The 20,271-nt window shown below is 38.4% G+C and overlaps 1 protein-coding gene across 3 annotated transcripts in view; it reads left to right on the forward strand.

Moving 5' to 3' along the window:
* Window positions 1-20,271, forward strand: part of NRK (Nik related kinase) — a gene marked incomplete at both ends in the record, with an annotated part of 163,619 nt that overhangs the window by 104,983 nt on the left and 38,365 nt on the right. For all 3 annotated transcript variants that reach the window (XM_079911238.1, XM_079911239.1, XM_079911240.1), the window contains 3 exons: window positions 11,839-11,902; window positions 12,316-13,483; window positions 15,763-15,870. In XM_079911238.1, coding sequence (XP_079767364.1) covers window positions 11,839-11,902; window positions 12,316-13,483; window positions 15,763-15,870 — 1,340 coding nt within the window. The remainder of the gene's footprint in view (window positions 1-11,838; window positions 11,903-12,315; window positions 13,484-15,762; window positions 15,871-20,271) is intronic.

A 20,271-nucleotide genomic window follows, 5' to 3' on the forward strand; every position in this document is an offset into this window, starting at 1 on the left:
GCTCTTCTCTAAATGTTTGATAGAATTTGGCTTTGAAGCCATCTGGTCCTTGGCTTTTGTTTGTTGGAAGATATTTAATCACAGTTTCAATTTCAGTGCTTGTGATTGGTCTGTTTATATTTTCTATTTCTTCCTGGTTCAGGCTCAGGAGGTTGTGCTTTTCTAGGAATTTGTCCGTTTCTTTCAGGTTGTCCATTTTTTTTGGCATATACTTGCTTGTGTTAATCTCTCATGATCCTTTGTATTTCTGCAGTGTCTGTTGTTATTTCTCCAGTGTCATTTCTAATTCTGTTAATTTTTGTCTTCTCCCTTTTTTTCTTGATGAGTCTTGCTAGTGGTTTATCAATTTTGTTTGTCTTCTCAAAGAACCAGCTTTTAGTTTTATTGATCTTTGCTCTCATTTTCTTCATTTGTTTATCATTTATTTCTGATCTGATCTTTATGATTTCTTTCCTTCTGCTAACTTTGGGTTGTTTTCTTGTTGTTTTTGCTGTTCTTTCTGTAATTGCTTTTGGTGTAAGGTTAGGTTGTTTCTTTGAGATTTTTCTCATTTCTTGAGGTAGGTTTTTATTGCTATAAACTTCCCTCTTAGAACTGCTTTTGCTGCATCCCATAGGTTTTGGGTCACTGTGTTTTCATTGTCATCTGTTTCTAGGTATTTTTTGATTTCCTCTTTGATTTCTTCAAGTGATCTCTTGGTTATTTAGTAGCATATTGTTTAGCCTCCATGTGTTTGTATTTTTTACAGATTCTTTCCTGTAATGGGTATCTAGTTTCATAGCGTTGTGGTCAGAAAAGATACTTGATACAATTTCAAGTTTCGTAAATTTATCAAGGCTTCATTTGTGGCCCAAGATATGATCTATCCTGGAAGATGTTCCATGAGCGCTTGAGAAGAAAGTGTATTCTGTTGTTTTTGGATGGACTGTCCTATACATATCAATTAAGTCCATCTTGTTTAATGTATCATTTAAAGCTTGTGTTTCCTTATTTAGATTCATTTGGATGATCTGTCCATTGGTGAAAGTGGGGTGTTAATGACCCCTACTATGATTGTGTTACTGTTGATTTCCCCTTTTATGGCTGTTAGCATTTGCCTTATGCATTGAGGTGCTCCTATGTTGGGTGCATAAATATTTACAATTGTTATATCTTCTTTTTGGATTCATCCCTTGATCATTATGTAGTGTCCTTCTTTGTCACTTGTAATAGTCTTTATTTTAAATTCTATTTCGTCTGATATGAGAATTGATACTCCAGCTTTCTTTTGATTTCCATTTGCATGGAATATCTTTTTCCATACCCTCATTTTCAGTCTATATTTGTCCCTAAGTCTGAAGTAGGTCTCTTGTAGACAGCATATGCACACGTATTTTCTTTGCATCCATTCAGCCAGTGTGTGTCTTTTGGTTGGATCATTTAACCCATTTACGTTTAAGGTAATTATCGATATATATGTTTCTATTAACATTTTCTTAATTGTTTTGTGTTTGTTTTTGTAGGTCTTTTCCTTCTCTTGTGTTTCCTGCCTAGAGATGTTCCTTTAGCATTTGTTGTAAAGCTGGTTTGGTGGTGCTGAATTCTCTTAACTTTTGCTTGTCTGTAAGGTTTTAATTTCCTGTTGAATCTGAATGAGATCCTTGCTGGGGAGAGTAATCTTGGTTGTAGGTTTTTTTCTTTCATCACTTAAATATGTCCTGCCACTCCCTTCGGGCTTGTAGAGTTTCTGCTGCAAGATCAGATGTTAACCATATGGGGATCCCTTGTATGTTATTTGTTGCTTTTCCCTTGCTGGGTTTAATTTTTTTTTTGTATTTAATTTTTGATAGTTTGACTAATATGTGTCTTGACGTGTTTCACCTTGGATTTATCCTGTATGGGACTCTCTGTGCTTGTGGACTTGATTGACTATTTCCTTTCCCATATTAGGGAATTTTTCCAGTATAATCTCTCCAAATATGTTCTCAGTGCCTTTTTTTCTCTGTTCTTCTTTTGGGACCCCTATAATTCGAATGTTGGTGCATTTAATGTTGTCCCAGAAGTCTCTGAGACTGTCCTCAATTCTTTTCATTCTTTTTTCTTTATCCTGCTCTGCAGTGGTCATTTCCACTATTTTATGTTCCAGGTCCTTTATCCGTTCTTCTGTCTCAGTTTTTCTGCTATTGATTCCTTATAGAGAATTTTTAATTTCATTTATTGTGTTGTTCATCACTGTTTGCCTGCTCTTTAGTTCTTCTAGGTCCTTGTTAAATGTTTCTTGTATATATTTTTTCATGGTTTCTAAAAATTTATTTCAGTTTTCAGTATTTAAACTAGACTTTGTGTAAACCCTCCCCAACCTCCTCTTAATGAGTTTGGATTGTTTAAATCTCAATGCATAGACTTGATTTCCCCTGAGCATAAGCAGGTACAGAACTTATTCTCATTCTCTCAGAATAAAGGTAAAATTAGGGAAAATGCATGTTGAGGTTAAACTCTGCTTCAGTTAACAACCATATAATAATATTTATACTTGCATATGAATATATGCATATATATTCATATATATGAATATATCACATTGACACTTGCTACATATTTTATGAATTAATGTAAAATATGCATTATGGTGAATTGTTACCTGCACATTCATTCCCTGGTTTCTTTTTGGTTTTTTTTCTACATCTTTATTACAGTATAATTGCTTTACAATCGTGTGTTAGTTTCTGCTTTATAACAAAGTGAATCAGTTATACATATACATATGTTCCTATATCTCTTCCCTCTTGCATCTCCCTCCCTCCCACACTCCCTATTCCACCCCTCCAGGTGGTCACAAAGCACCGAGCTGATTTTCCTGTGCTATGCGACTACTTCCCACTAGGTATCTACCTTACATTTGGTAGTGTATATATGTCCATGCCTCTCTCTTGCTTTGTCACATCTCACCCTTCCCCCTCCCCATATCCTCAAGTCTGTTCTCTAGTAGGTCTGTGTCTTTATTCCTGTCTTACCCCTAGGTTCTTCATGACATTTTTTTCTTAAATTCCATATATGTGTGTTAGCATATGGTATTTGTCTTTCTCTTTCTGACATACTTCACTCTGTATGACAGACTCTAGGTCTATCCACCTCATTACAAATATCTCAATTTTGTTTCATTTTATGGCTGAGTAATATTCCATCGTATATATGTGCCACATCTTCTTTATCCATTCATCTGATGATGGACACTTATGTTGTTTCCATCTCCGGGCTATTGTAAATAGAGCTGCAATGAACATGTTGGTACATGACTATTTTTGAATTATGGTTTGCTCAGGGTATATGCCCAGTAGTGGGATTGCTGGGTCATATGGTAGTTCTATTTGGAGTTTTTTAAGGAACCTCCATACTGTTTTCCATAGTGGCTGTACCAATTCACATTCCCACCAGCAGTACAAGAGTGTTCCCTTTTCTCCACACCCTCTCCAGCACTTATTGTTTCTAGATTTTTTTGATGATTGGCATTCTGACTGGTGTGAGATGGTATCTCATTGTAGTTTTGATTTGCATTTCTCTAATGATTAATGATGTTGAGCATTCTTTCATGTGTTTGTTGGCAGTCTGTATATCTTCTTTGGAGAAATGTCTATTTAGGTCTTCTGCCCATTTTTGGAATGGGTTGTTTGTTTTTTTGTTATTGAGCTGCTTATAAATTTTGGAGATTAATCCTTTGTCAGTTGCTTCATTGGTAAATATTTTCTCCCGTTCTGAGGGTTGTCTTTTGGTCCTGTTTATGCTTTCCTTTGCTGTGCAAAAGCTTTGAAGTTTCATTAGGTCCCATTTGTTTATTTTTGTTTTTATTTCCATTTCTCTAGGAGGTGGGTCAAAAAGGACCTTGCTGTGATTTATGTCATAGAGTGTTCTCCCTATATTTTACTCTAAGAGTTTGATAGTTTCTGGCCTTACATTTAGGTCGTTAATCCATTTTTAGCTTATTTTTGTGTATGGTGTTAGGGAGTGATCTAATCTGATAGTTTTACATGTACCTGTCGAGTTTTCCCAGCACCACTTATTGAAGAGGCGATCCATTCTCCACTGTACATTCCTGCCTCCTTTATCAAAGATAAGATGACCATATGTGCGTGGGTTTACCTCTGGGCTTTCTATCCTTTTCAATTGATCTATCTTTCTGTTTTGTGCCAGTACCATACTGTCTTGATTACTGTAGCTTTGTAGTATAGACTGAAGTCTGGGAGCCTGATTCCTCCAGCTCCGTTTTTCTTTTTCTTTTTTTTTTAACATCTTTATTGGGGTATAATTGCTTTACTATGGTGTGTTAGTTTCTGCTTTATATCAAAGTGAAACAGTTATACATATACATATGTCCCATATCTCTTCCCTCTTGCATCTCCCTCCGCCCCACCCTCCTTATCCCACCCCTCCAGGTGGTCACAAAGCACCAATCCAGCTCCGTTTTTCGTTCTCAAGATTGCTTTGGCTCTTCGGGGTCTTTTGTGTTTCCATACAAATTGTGAAATTTTTTGTTCTAGTTCTGTGAAAAATACCAGTGGTAGTTTGATGGGGATTGCATTGAATCTGTAGATTGCTTTAGGTAGTAGATTCATTTTTACAATGTTGATTCTTCCAATCCAAGAGCATGGTATATCTCTCTATCTATTTGTATCATCTTTAATTTCTTTCATCAGTGTCTTATAATTTTCTGCATACAGGTCTTTTGTCTCCTTAGGTAGGTTTATTCCTAGATATTTTATTCTTTTTTGTTGCAATGCTAAATGGGAGTGTTTTCTTGATTTCACTTTCAGATATTTCTTCATTCGTGTATAGGAATGCCAGAGATTTTGTGCATTAATTTTGTATCCTGCTACTTTACCAAATTCATTGATTAGCTCTAGTAGTTTTCTGGTAGTATCTTTAGGATTCTCTATGTATAGTATCATGTAATCTGCAAACAGTGACAGCTTTAGTTCTTCTTTTCCAATTTGGATTACTTTTATTTCCTTTTCTTCTCTGATTGCTGTGACAAAACTTCCAAAACTATGTTGAATAAGAGTACTGAGAGTGGGCAACCTTGTCTTGTTCCTGATCTTAGTGGAAATGCCTTCAGTTTTTCACCATTGAGGACGATGTTGGCTGTAGGTTTGTAATATATGGCCTTCATTATGTTGAGGATAGTTTCCTCTATGCCTACTTTCTGGAGGGTTTTTATCATAAACGGGTGTTGAATTTTGTCGAAAGCTTTCTCTGCATCTATTGAGATGATCATATGGTTTTTCTCTTTCAATTTGTTAATATTGTATATCACACTAATTGATTTGCGTATATTGAGGAATCTTTGCATTCCTGCAATAAGCCCCACTGGATCATGGCGTATGATCCTTGTAATGTGCTGTTGGATTCTGTTTGCTAGTATTTTGTTGTGGATTTTTGCATCTATGTTCATCAGTGATATTGGCCTGTAGTTTTCTTTCTTTGTGACTTCCTTGTCTGGTTTTGGTATCAAGGTCATGGTGGCCTCGTTGAAAGAGTTTGAGAGTGTTCCTCCCTCTGATATATTTTGGGTGAGCTTGAGAAAGATAGGTGTTAGCTCTTCTCTAAATGTTTGATAGAATTCGCCTTAAGCCATCTGGTCCTGAGCTTTTGTTTGTTGGAAGATTTTTAATCACAGTTTCAATTTCAGTGCTTGTGATTGGTCTGTTCATATTTTCTATTTTTTCCTGATTCTGTCTTGGCAGGTTGTGCATTTCTAAGAATTTGTCCATTTCTTCCAGGTGTCCATTTTATTGGCATAGAGTTGCTTGTACTAATCTCTCATGATCTTTTGTATTTCTGCAGGGTCAGTTGTTTCTTTTCCTTTTTCATTTCTAATTCTATTGATTTGAGTCTTCTCCCTTTTTTTCTTGATGAGTCTGGCTAATGGTTTATCAATTTCGTTTATCTTCTCAAAGAACCAGATTTTAGTTTTATTGATCTTTGCTATCATTTCCTTCATTCCTTTTTCATTTTTTTCTGATCTGATTTTTATGATTTCTTTCCTTCTGCTAACTTTGGGGTTTTTTTGTCTTTCTTTCTCTAATTGCTTTAGGTGCAAGTTTAGGTTGTTTATTCGAGATGTTTCCTGTTTCTTAAGGAAGGATTGTATTGCTATAAACTTCCCTCTTAGAACTGCTTATGCTGCATCCCATAGGTTTTGGGTCCTCATATCTCCATCGTCATTTGTTTCTAGGTATTTATTGATTTCCTCTTTGATTTTTTCAGTGATCACTTCGTTATGAAGTAGTGTATTGTTTAGCCTCCATGTGTTTGTATTTTTTACAGATCTTTTCCTGTAATTGATATCTAGTCTTATAGCGTCATGGACAGAAATGATACTTGATATATTTTCAATTTTCTTAAATTTACCAAGGCTTGATTTCTGACCCAAGATATGATCTATCCTGGAGAATGTTCCATGAGCAGTTGAGAAAAATATGCATTCTGCTCTTTTTGGATGGAATGTCCTATAATTATCAATTAAGTCCATTATGTTTAATGTATCATTTAAAGCTTGTGTTTCCTTATTTATTTTCATTTTGGATGATCTGTCCATTGGTGAAAGTGGCATGTTAAAGTCCCCTACTATGAATGTGTTACTGTCGGTTTCCCCTTTTATGGCTGTTAGTATTTGCCTTATATATTGAGGTGCTCCTATGTTGGGTGCATAAATATTTACAATTGTTATACCTTCTTCTTGGATCGATCCCTTGAACATTATATAGTGTCCTTCTTTGTCTCTTCTAATAATCTTTATTTTAAAATCTATTTTTTCTGATATGAGAATTGCTACTCCAGCTTTCTTTTGGTTTCCATTTGCATGGAATATCTTTTCCCATCCCCTTACTTTCAGTCTGTATGTGTCTCTAGGTCTGAAGTGGGTCTCTTGTAGACAGCATATATATGGGTCTTGTTTTTGTATCCATTCAGCCAATCTGTGTCTTTTGGTGGGAGCATTTAGTCCACTTACATTTAAGGTTATTATCGATATGTATGTTCCTATTCCCATTTTCTTAATTGCTTTGGGCTTGGTATTGTAGGTCTTTTCCCTCTTTTGTGTTTCTTGCTTAGAGAAGTTTCTTTAGCATGTGTTGTAAAGCTGGTTTTGTGGTGCTGAACTCTCTCAGCTTTTGCTTCTCTGTAAAGTTTTTAATTTCTCCATCAAATCTGAATGAGATCCTTGCTGGGTAGAGTAATCTTGGTTGCAGTTTTTTCTCCTTCATCACTTTAAATATGTCCTGCCAGTCCCTTCTGGCTTGCAGAGTTTCTGCTGAAAGTTCAGCTGTTAACCTTATGGGGATTCCCTTGTGTGTTATTTGTTGTTTTTCCCTTGCTGCTTTTAATAAGTTTTCCTTGTATTTAATTTTTTACAGTTTGATTAATATGTGTCGTGGCGTGTTTCTCCTTGGGTTTATCCTGTATGGGACTCTCTGTGCTTCCTGGACTTGATTAACTATTTTCTTTCCCATATTAGGCAAATTTTCAACTAAATATTTTCTCAGTCCCTTTCTTTTTCTCTTCTTCTTCTGGAACTCCTATAATAAGAATGTTGGTGTGTTTAATATTGTCCCAGAAGTCTCTGAGACTGTCCTCAGTTCTTTTCATTCTTTTTTCTTTATTCTGCTCTGCAGTAGTTATTTCCACTATTTTATCTTCCAGGTCACTTATCCGTTCTTCTGCCTCAGTTATTCTGCTATTCTTCCCTTCTAGAGTATTTTTAATTTCATTTATTGTGTTGTTCATCATTTCTTGTTTCATCTTTAGTTCTTCTAGGTCCTTGTTAAATGTTTCTTGCATTTTGTCTATTCTATTTCCAAGATTTTGGATCATCTTTACTATCATTATTCTGAATTCTTTTTCAGGTAGACTGCCTATTTCCTCTTCATTTGTTAGGTCTAGTGGGGTTTTATCTTGCTCCTTCATCTGCTGCATATTTTCTGTCTTCTCATTTTGCTTATCTTACTGTGTTTGGGGTCTCCTTTTTGCAGGCTGCAAGTTCGTATTTCCCGTTGTTTTTGGTGTCTGTCCCCAGTGGCTAAGGTTGGTTCAGTGGGTTGTGTAGGCTTCCTGGTGGAGGGGACTAGTGCCTGTGTTCTGGTGGATGAGGCTGGATCTTGTCTTTCTGGTTGGCAGATCCACGTCTGTTGGTGTGTTTTGGGGTTTCTGTGGACTTATTATGATTTTAGGCAGCCTCTCTGCTAAAGGGTGGGGTTGTGTTCCTGTCTTGCTAGTTATTTGGCATAGGGTGTCCAGCACTGTAGCTTGCTGCTCGTTGAGTGAAGCTGGGTGCTGGTGTTGAGTTGGAGATCTCTGGGACATTTTCGCCATTTGATATTATGTGGAGCTAGGAGGTCTCTTGTGGACCAGTGTCCTGAAGTTGGCTCTCCCACCACAGAGGCACAGAAGTGACTCCTGGCTGCAGCACCAAGAGCCTTTCATCTACCTGGCTCAGAATAAAAGGGAGAAAATGTAGAAAGAAGCAATTAGTAGGAGTAGAAAGAAAGAAAGAAGGAAAGAAAGAATGAAAGGAGGGAGGGAGGAAGGAAGGAAGGAGGGAAGGAAGGAAAAGAAAGAAAGAAAGAAGATAAATTAAAATAAAGTAAAGTAAGATAAAATATAATAAAGTTATTAAAATAGAAATTAATTATTAAGAAAAAAATAAAAATAGATGGTAGAACCCTAGGACAAATGGTGGAAGCAAAGCTATACAGACAAAATCTCACACAGAAGCATACACATACACACTCACAAAAAGAGGAAAAGGGGAAAAAATCCTAAATCTTGCTCTCAAAGTGCACCTCCTCAATTTGGGTGATTCGTTGTCTAAAGAAGTATAGGAAGGAAGGAAGGAAGGAAAGAAAGAAAGAAAGAGAAGATAAAGTAAAATAAAATAAAGTTATTAAAATTAATAATAATTTTAAAAAACGGACAGATAGAACCCTAGGACAAATGGTGGAAGCAAAGCTATACAGACAAAATCTCACACAGAAGCATACACATACACACTCACATAAAGAGGAAAAGGGGAAAAAATCATAAATCTTGCTCCCAAAGTCCACCTCCTCAATTTGGGATGATTCGTTGTCTATTCATGTATTCCACAGATGCAGGGTACATCAAGTTGATTGTGGAGCTTTAATCCGCTGCTTCTGAGGCTGCTGGGAGAGATTTCCCTTTCTCTTCTTTGCTCGCACAGCTCCCGGGGTTCAGCTTTGGATTTCGCCCCGCCTCTGCATGTAGGTCTCCGGAGGGCGTCTGTTCTTCCCTCAGACAGGACGGGGTTAAAGGAGCAGCTGCTTCAGGGACTCTGGCTCACTCAGGCCGCGGGGGGGAGGGAGTGGCACGGAGTGCGGGGCGGGCCTGCGTGACGTTGCAGCAGCCTGAGGCGTGCCGTGCGTTCTCCCGGGGAAGTTGTCCCTAGATCCTGGCACCCTGGCAGTGGCGGGCTGCACAGGCTCCCCGGAAGGGGAGTGTGGATAGTGACCTGTGCTCGCACACAGGCTTCTTGGTCGCGGCAGCAGCAGCCTTCGCGTCTCATGCACGTCTCTGTGGTCCGCGCTTTTAGCCGCGGTTCGCGCCCATCTCTGGAGCTCCTTTAAGCAGCACTCTTAATCCCCTCTCCTCGCGCAACAGAAACAAAGAGGGAAGAAAAAGTCTCTTGCCTCTTCTGCAGGTTCAGCTTTTCCCCAGACTCCCTCCCGGCTAGCCGTGGTGTACTAGCACCCTGCAGTCAGTGTTCACGCCGCCAGCCCCAGTCCTCTCCCTGTGCTCTGACCGAAGCCCAAGCCTCAGCCCCCAGCCCCGCCCACCCCGGCGGGTGAGCAGACAAGCCTCTCGGGCTGGTGAGTGCCGGTCGGCACCGATCCTCTGTGCGGGAATCTCTCCCATTGCCCTCCGCACCCCTGTTGCTGCGCCCTCCTCCGCTGCTCCGAAACTTCCCCCTCTGCCACCCGCAGTCTCCACCCGCGAAGGTGCTTCATAGTGTGTGGAAACCTTTCCTCCCTCACGGCTCCCTCCCACTGGTGCAGGTCCCATTCCCTGTCCTTTTGTGTCTGTTTATTCTTTTTTCTTTTGCCCTACCCAGGTACGTGGGGAATTTCTTGCCTTTTGGGAGGTCTGAGATCTTCTGCCAGCGTTCAGTAGGTGTTCTGTAGGAGTTGTTCCACGTGTAGATGTATTTCTGGTGTATCTGTGGGGAAGAAGGTGATCTCCGCATCTTACTCTTCCGCCATCTTCCCCTCGTCCTCTCTTCTATATTTTATTTCCAAGATTTTGTATCATCTTTACTATCATTTTTCTGAATTCTTTTTCAGGTAGACTGCCTATTTCCTCTTCATTTGTTTGGTCTGGTGGGTTTTTACCTTGCTCCTTCATCCGCTGTGTATTTCTCTGTCTTCTCATTTTGCCCAGCTTACTGTGTTTGGGGTCTCGTTTTCACAGGCTAGAGGTTCATAGTTCCCGTTGTTTTTGGTGTCTGCCCCCAGTGGGTGTGGTTGGTTCAGTGCGTTGTGTAGGAATCCTGGTGGAGGGGACTGGTGCCTGTGTTCTGGTGGATGAGGCTGGATATTGTCTTTCAGGTGGGCAGGGCCACGTCTGGTGGTGTGTTTTGGGATGGCTGTGAACTTATTATGATTTTAGGCAGCTTCTCTGCTAATGGCTGGTGTTGTGTTCCTGTCTTGCTAGTTGTTTGGCAAGGGGCGTCCAGCACTGGAGCTTGCTGGCTGTTGGGTGGAGCTGGGTCTTAGCATTGAGATGGAGATCTCTGGGAGAGCTTTCACTGATTGATATTATGTGGGGCTGTGAGGTCTCCAGTTGTCCAATGTCCTGAACTCAGCTCTCCCACTCAGAGCCTCAGGCCTGACACCTGACTGGAGCACCAAGACCCTGTCAGCCACACGGAATTATTTAGATAGTGGTCCTTGGCAAGTGAAACCACAAGATAGGAGGCTCGTGCTATGCCTGGTCCTGCTGAGCAATTTTCAGACTTTAGCTCATTTTGGCAATAGGGCGACTGGTTTGGTGACGTGAGGCAGGATGGGTCCATGAGGCGGGTGATGCTCAGCCAGTGCACAGCCTGAGGAACCCAGTCAAAGCCCTCAGGGAAGGCCAACAGTGACCAGGACTCCCACCTTCTGCAGCTGCGGCCTCTTTGGGATCTCCCTCCTGGTGTCAAGTATCTCTTACTCCTGCTTTGGCAGCTGTGCCTTTACCCTGAGCTTCTTCATGAGGCTATAGAAGTCCCTGAGGTGATGCATGAAAAGTGGGGGCCGCATTCCCGAAGTCTTTAATATAGGAAATTCAAAAGAAAAGTCTTTTATTTTTAAGCTTCTATATTTCAGTACTGCACAGCTGACAGGAAAGATGCCAAACATTTTCAGTGTGTCAAGTGTAAAACCCAGAATTTAGATTTTTTACCTTCTCATTGAAAGGACAAAAGATAGATGTGAGCCCAAGCCATAAAGTCCTTAAATCCAGAGTACACACCTGTAAGCCATGCTCACCAACCATCTAGTTTCTCTTGGCCCTTTCCCTTTTTACCTTTCTCAATTTTTCCTCTTTAGAATTGCAGCAATCAGATTGCTAAATATTTTTCCTATGCTGAGAGAAATTAGTCTCTATGGAATAGATGCACCATGCTGCAGAAGTAGGCCTAGGAACAAGGATATTGTCTACATTACCAACTAGGCGTTATGTGAAGGGTTACAGTCCTCTTGTCCTTATAAATTCACTCAGCTTCCTGAGCAGTAAAGGTGCACATTGACTAAGGTGGATTATCTTAATCTCTGTTGACTGTTATGCATTTTTTTCCTCTTTCATAAAAAGGAATACCTCTGATCTTTGAAAGAGAAGAAGCTATTAAGGAGCAGTATACCATGAGAAGATTCAGGTGCGTTAGACATATTACATATATAATTTGATGTTAGCAATTCATGTAAGACAGTTGATTCCATACTGTTGTATGTGACTCAGAAAACTTAATCCTTTCTGATAAAATAAAAACAGATCTGTATTTGCAAGAGATATTTGAGTGGAAATGTTGAGGAAAAGTTTTTATTACTACCCAAAGAGTCCTTAATTTCTGGTAATAGAATGATCAAGTATATTATTAGACCGTTTGTACTGAATATATTAGTAATGCAAAGACTTTCAGACATTACAGGAATGATTCAAGAAAGATTTACTGAAGATACCTTTATTGCAGAAAATGTTCATCTTTTAAAATAAAAGCATTTCCCCTGAATGACTTCACTCTACTGACAACTCTAATTGTACAGCATTCATTTGTATGTTTATTTCTAGGGGACCTTCTTGTACTCATGAGCTTCTGAGATTGCCTACGAGCAGTAGATGCAGACCACTTAGAGTCCTGCATGGAGAACCGTCTCAGCCAAGGTGGTTACCTGATCGAGAAGAGCCACAGGTTCAGGCCCTTCAGCATCTCCAGGGAGCAGCCAGGGTGTTCATGCCACTACAGGCTCATGACAGTGCACCTAGGCCTCTACAGGGGCAAGCCCAGGCACCTCAGCGACTACAGGGGGCAGCTCGGGTGTTCATGCCACTACAGGCTCAGGTTAAGGCTAAGGCATCTAGGCCCCTACAGATGCAAATGAAGGCACCTCCACGACTACGGAGGACAGCCTGGATGCTTATGCCACTACAGGCTCAGGTTAAGGCCCCTAGGCCTCTAAAGGTACAGGCCCAGGTACCCAAAGAGCAGCAGGCTCAGGCCCAGCCCCAGGCCTCAGGAGAGCTGCAGGATCTGGACCAGGTACCAGAGGAAGTTCAAGGGCAAGATCAGGTACCTGAACAACAGCAAAGGCAGGGCCAGGTCCCTGAACAACAGCAGAGACAGAACCAGGTACCTGAACAGCAGCTGGAACAGAACAGGGCACCCGAGCAGCCAGAGGTACAGGAACAGGCTGCTGAGCCTACACAGGCAGAGACAGAGGCAGAGGAACCTGAGTCATTACGAGTACATGCCCAGGTATTCCTGCCCCTACTGTCACAGAACCACCACGTGCTGTTGCCACTACATTTGGATACTCAGGTGCTCATTCCAGTAGAGGGGCAAAATGAAAGGTCACCTCAAGCACAGGCCTGGGCACTAGAGCCCACGCAGGCAGTTGGCTCTGTTCAAGCACTGATAGAGGGACTATCAAGAGACTTACTTCGAGCACCAAACTCACATAATTCAAAGCCGCTTGGTCTACTGCAAACACTGATGGAAAACCTGTCATCAGACGTGTTTTACTCTCAACCAGAACAAGCACGGAAGAAAAAATCAAAAGTTTCTAGTCTAAGGCAGGCATTGGCAAAAAGACTATCACCAAAGAGGTTCCGGGCAAAGTTGTCACGCAGACCTGAAGAGTTTGAGCTATCAGATTTAGAAGCCCATAGGCAAAGGCGCCAACGCAGATGGGAGGATATCTTTAATCAGCATGAGGAAGAATTGAGACAAGTTGCAAATGTAAGAGTTTCTGATATTTTTCCTAAGTCAAATATGCAGAGAAAATATGCTAGTTCATACTCAAGTGTTCTCTCTGTAAAAACCAAATGAAATAAATATTCCTTGTGTCCCAGAGAAGATTATCTAAATAACTTGTGCTTCAAATAAATTATCCTGAAATTTCCAGATAATTGTGACTAAATTTGAGAAAGAAAAATTTGCTTGAATGACCCAGGTAATTGCTTAATATCTCTGTAGAGATATAGCTTTAATTATTAGTTAAATTTCTACCTATTATTCCCTTAGCCAATAAAGGGATGTCATATGCACATTTAAAGTTACTATACTGGATCTTTAAAAATTACTTTCAGGGCTTCCCTGGTGGCGCAGTGGTTGTGGGTCCACCTGTCAATGCAGGGGACACGGGTTCGTGCCCTGGTCCGGGAAGATCCCACATGCCGCAGAGCGGCTTGGCCTGTGTGCCATGGCCGCTGAGCCTGTGCATCCCGCATACAGCAAAAAAAAAAAAAAAATTACTTTCATAGGTCAAAATTTCAAATATAACTCATTAAAACTAAACACAAAAACAAATTTGATTTTGTTCCTCCAACTTCTAAGTTTATTTTGCTCTTCCTTCCCATAGAATGCTGAATGTATTATTTAAGAGAATTGCACTAGCTTTTGTACATCAGGATGTTAAAGGTCAAACTGAGAAGGAAAAGCATTTTCTAAAACATTTTGTACATGGTTACCATAAGTATGACTTGTCTCACTTATTTTTCACTCATTTTACATAATTGATGAAGTACCTGCATAGAACATGACACAAGTTACAAATTCATCTCTGCACTCTTTTGAAGTGTGGGGTACAATATGTTAATCTCTTTATCTTATTTTGGTTTAGTCAACAAAACTTCATTCTTTCAAAATTCTCTAATATAAATGGATATAATTGGGCTGGAGTTCATGGATACAATCTGGCAAATCTAATCTGATCCTGAAGGGTTTGTGGGCTTTGTAAGCAAATTATAGAGGTCAAAAAGACCAGGAGAGCAGTTGTTTCCTAATACTTCATAGCATCCATTTACATAAAAGGAATCATTGTGAAGATCCTAAATTAAACCCTGGTATCAACATCCATTTACCTAATAATAATTAATGTAGTTATTACAAATGAACCTTGTCTGAATGTCTGAATAAGGGAGACTTTTGGTTTTTGTCCATTGAGTTAATTGAACAAATACTATTTCCCTGATATGTTTAACATGAGAAAAGGTAAAAGCAACAAGAAAAGAAAGACCCAAAAGGGGAAATGAATGTCTAGTCCCCCAAAAAACAGGAAGATAAGAAGCAAAAGAAACCAAATAGAGAAAGGGTGGCATGAGTCTAGAATGCTACTATTTGCCTGACATTAAGGCATCTAAAATGCTAATGACTATTCCCAATGAGCCTTAGTAACAATTGGATCTAATGGGCTTTGCATTTTTTAAAAAGACTTTTATGCATTTCTGCAAGACTAGTAGCATGACCCATACTTATTGGCATTCAGTGTTTTAAATATTTATGTGAGAAGCCATTCTAAAATGGAAGAAAAAGTCACTAAATAATAGTTACTAATCCCATGACCCTAGGATCTTGTATAGGCATTCCTGCCTTTATGTGTAACTCTTAAAGAAAGCATAAAGAAAAAGAAAATTATTGATGTTCTAGTCAAAGTCATAGGTCTTTTGAAATACCTGAAAATTTATTAGCGTTTAAAGACATATGTGAGTGCTTCAACTCACTAGAAGGAAAGAAAACACATTCCCATTATTCTGTTTGAGTTGAAGAAATATCAGTTGGCTTAAATGGGAAAACAGAAACTTTCCTAAACTACTAGGACTCAATCAAGAAGAAATATTTGCACTGCTGTGTTGCAGATCTTCCACTGCACAGGAGGACCAAACTTTGTAGCTATAACCGCTTATTAAATATGACAGTTTGCGGCTATGAGTTAAGCTTTAGACCAGAGATTTTTAACCTGGGTTTAATAGGTGAGTTGCAGGTGGCCAGTGATCCCCCTGAAAATACTTGCAGAGATATGTGTCTGTCTGTATGCAGTTTTCTACAAAGAATCTGTAGCATTACTCAGATTCTGAAAGGGATCCAGGACCAAAAACTATTAGAAACTAGAGGCTTAAATCAATTTGAATATTTGAAAATTATTTTTTTAATTGAACATTAAGATGATGGGAATTGCTCGTATTATTTACAGGTTATTATTTACAGTTTAAAATATTTATTTTCCTTTTTGTTTCAAGGAAAAGGAAGATGAATCATCAGATAATGATGAAGTATTTCATTCGATTCAGGCTGAAGTCCAAATAGAACCATTGCAGCCATACATTCCAAATCCTAAAGAAAATGAGGTGAGTTTCTCTATATGAGTTGCTGTGGCACTAATAAGTGCCTGGAACAATGGTTCTTAAACATTTTGGTCTCAGGATGTCTTTATACTCTTTAACATTGAAGACCCCAAAAGCTTTTACTTAGTTGGATTGTGTCATTCAATGTATGATGTATTAGAAATTAAAACCAAAAAATTTAAAATATTTATTACTTCATTTAAAAAGTAAGAAAACTATTAGATATTAATATAAGAAACAAATTTTAGTGAAAATAACAATTTTCCATCTTGCTTAATGGAAAACAGCTGGATTCTCATATCTGCTTCTGCATTCAACCTGTTGCCATATGTTGTTTAGGTTGAAGTATATGAGTAAAAGCTGACTTCTCACATATAGGTGGTTGGAAAAAGAGAATTTCCATAGATTTTTCAGATAATTGTGGATATTCTTTGAAATACACCACAACTAGAGAAGTGGAGTCCAAAACCATATCAGTGAAATTTTGAATATTCAGTAATATTAAAATCTGTAAGTCTCTTGTGTGCTGTGAATATATGTTTTGCTCATACACAATTTTGTATCTTCGTGCATTGCTCAGTCGGAAAATATTGGTTCACTGTATATGTAGATCTTTCCAAATATTTACATGTTTTATTTTACAACACCAAAAAATGGCATTTGTTAATATCATCAATTTCATCATAAAAATTATTGAGTATTGATAAGCTGTCAAATGCACAGTGATAGATGAGTTTAAAATTCTAATATTCAATTGAAAACTCAATTTTATCATTGCTAACAACTAACATCAGTTGTTTTATCTTTGAATTGATAGGCTTACTTTGTTGATTTTAAATAAAATGCCTGCCAGATACCCAAGTTGAATAACTACAGTTTGTCTCATCAGTCATTCTTCTAAGTAAAAATATTGCCCATGAAATATTCAGTAGTTCAGCTTGTAACACAATCACACATACTTCTTCCCTTGATCATTTCTGTCCTGAGATGTAGTTTATGACAGGGTCTGGGTTATTTAATCTGTCACTTATTTTCTTAGATTTATGGGAATAATCAAGTCAGTCCTGGTGTCCAGGTTGACTTTTGTTTTCACGAGTTTATTAATAGATATTTAGCACATGGTATTGGTGAGGACCAAGTAGCAGTTTCAATTCCTGTGTGGACAAGGTAGTGTCATTATAGACAGCATTCCTTACAGCTAGCTAGCTAAAAAATTTTTGGTCACTAAGGACAGATAGGTGGATGGGTGAAGAACTCAGAAATTCTTGCCTTACTCATAGTGAGTCATGAGTCTCATTGCTGTTCTTAATTAGGACAAGGGCCCAAGATCACTATATTTCCTCTTTCAAGATACTTCACAGTAGTCCATTATGATGTATGTCATGGACAATCATCCTTCTTATTTTTTTAATTTTATTTCACTTATTTATTTTTTATACAGCAGATTCTTACTAGTTATCTATTTTATACATATTAGTGTATATATGTCAATCCCAATCTTCGAATTCATCCCACCACCACCCCACCACCCTTGCTTTCTCCACTTGGTATCCATATGTTTGTTCTCTACATCTCTGTCTCTATTTCTACCTTGCAATCTGGTGCATCTGTACCATTTTAATAGATTCCACATAAAAGCATTAATATACGATATTTGTTTTTCTCTTTTTGACTTACTTTACTCTGTATGACAGTCTCTAGGTCCATCCACATCAGTACAAATGATCCAGTTTTGTTCCTTTTTATGACTGAGTAATATTCCATTTTATATATGTACCACATCTTCTTTAACCATTTGTCGGTTGATGGGCATTTAGGTTGCTTCCATGACCTGGCTATTGTAAATAGTGCTGAAATGAACATTGGGGTGCATGTGACTTATTTTTTATATATTCTTATGTGTTTAATTCCATATCTGTACACATACACACACAGAATGGCATGATAGATGTTTTAAAACATCCTTTACATGCAGCTGTACATATTTTTTTAACATCTTTATTGGAGTATAATTGCTTTACAATGGTGTGTTAGTTTCTGCTTTATAACAAAGTGAATCAGCTTTACATAAACATATACCCACATATCTCCTCCCTCTTGCATCTCCCTCTCAGCCTCCCTATCCCACCCCTCTAGGTGGACACAAAACACCAAGCTGATCTCCATGTGCTATGCAGCTGCTTCCAACTAGCTATCTATTTTACATTTGGTAGTGTATATATGTCCATGCCACTCACTCAGAACTTCCCAGCTTACCATTCCCTCTCCCCGTGTCCTCAAGTCCATTCTCTACATCTGCCTCTTATTCTTGTCCTGCCCCTAGATTCTTCAGAACCATTTTTTTTTAGATTCCATATATATGTATTAGCATACAGTATTTATTTTTCTCTTTCTGACTTACTTCACTCTGTATGATAGTCTCTAGGTCCATCCACCTCACTACAAATAAATCAATTTCATTTCTTTTTATAGCTGGGTAATACTCCATTGTATACATATTGCCACATCTTCTTTATCTATTCATCTGTCGATGGACACTTAGGTTGCTTCCATGTCCTGGCTATTGTAAATAGAGCTGCAATGAACATTGTGGTCCATGACTCTTTTTGAATTATGGTTTTCTCAGGGTATATGCCCAGTAGTGGAATTGCTGGGTCGTATGGTAGTTCTATTTTTAGTTTTTTAAGGAACCTCCATATTGTTCTCCATAGTGGCTGTATCAATTTACATTCCCACCAGCAGTGCAAGAGGGTTCCCTTTTCTCCACACCCTCTCCAGCATTTATTGTTTGTAGATATTTTGATGATGGCCATTCTGACTGGTGTGAGGTGATACTTCACTGTATTTGCATTTGCATTTCTCTAATGATTAGTGATGTTGAGCATCCTTTCATGTGTTTGTTGATAATCTGTATATCTTCTTTGGAGAAATGTCTATTTAGGTGTTCTGCCCATTTTTGGATTGGGTTGTTTGTTTTTTTGACATTGACCTGCATGATCTGTCTGTATATTTTGGAGATTAATCCTTTGTCAATTGCTTCATTTGCAAATATATTCTCCCATTAAGAGGGTTGTCTTTTGGTCTTGTTTATGGTTTCCTTTGCTGTGCAAAAGCGTTTAAGTTTCATTAGGTCCCATTTGTTTATTTTTGTTTTTATTTCCATTTTTCTAGGCGATGGGTCAGAAAAAGATCTTGCTGGGATTTATGTCATGGAGTGTTCTGCTATGTTTTCCTTTAAGATTTTTATAGTGTCTGGCCTTACATTTAGATCTTTAATCCATTTTGAGTTTATTTTTGTGTATAGTGTTAGAGAGTGTTCCAATTTCATTCTTTTACATGTAGCTGTCCAGTTTTCCCAGCACCACTTACTGAAGAGGCTGTCTTTTCTCCATTGTATACACTTTCCTCCTTTATCAAAGATAAGGTGATACGTGCATGGGTTTACCTCTGGGCTTTCTATCCTTCCATTGATCTATATTTCTGTTTTTGTGCCAGTATCATACTGTCTTGATGACTGTAGCTTTGTAGTATAGTCTGAAGTCAGGGAGCCTAATTCCTCCAGCTCCGTTTTTCTTTCTCAAGATTGCTTTAGCTATTTGGGCTCTTTTTGGTTTCCATACAAATTGTGAAATTTTTTGTTCTAGTTCTGTGAAAAATAACAGTGATAGTTTGATAGGGATTGCATTTAATCTGTAGATTGCTTTGGGTTGTAGAGTCATTTTCAAAATGTTGATTCTTCCCAATTAAGAACATGGTATATCTCTCCATCTGTTTGTATCATCTTTAATTTCTTTCTTCAGTGTCTTATACGTTTCTGCATGCAGGTCTTTTGTCTCCTTAAGTAGGTTTATTCCTAAGTATTTTATTATTTTTGTTGCAAAGGTAAATGGGAGTGTTTTCTTAATTTCTCTTTCAGATTTTTCATCATTACTGTTTAGGAATACAAGAGATTTCTGTGCATTAATTTTATATCCTGCTACTTCACCAAATTCACTGATTTACGTTTACCAGTTTTCTGGTAGCATCTTTAGGATTCTCTATGTATAGTATCATGTCATCTGCAAACAGTGGCAGTTTTACTTCTTTTCCAATTTGTATTCCTTTTATTTCTTTTTCTTCTCTGATTGCTGTGACTAAAACTTCCAAAACTATGTTGAATAATAGTGGTGAGAATGGGCAACCTTGTCTTGTTCCTGATCTTAGTGGAAATGGTTTCAGTTTTTCAACTTTGAGAACGATTTTGGCTGTGGGTTTGTCATATATGGCCTTTTTTATGTTGAGATAGGTTCCCTCTATGCCTACTTTCTGGAGAGTTTTTATCATAAATGGCTGTTGAATTTTTTTGAACGCTCTTTCTGCATCTACTGACATGATCATATGATTTTTCTCCTTCAATTTGTTAAT

The sequence above is a fragment of the Stenella coeruleoalba genome, assembly GCF_951394435.1.
Source record: "Stenella coeruleoalba genome assembly, chromosome: X".
Classification (NCBI taxonomy): domain Eukaryota; kingdom Metazoa; phylum Chordata; class Mammalia; order Artiodactyla; family Delphinidae; genus Stenella; species Stenella coeruleoalba.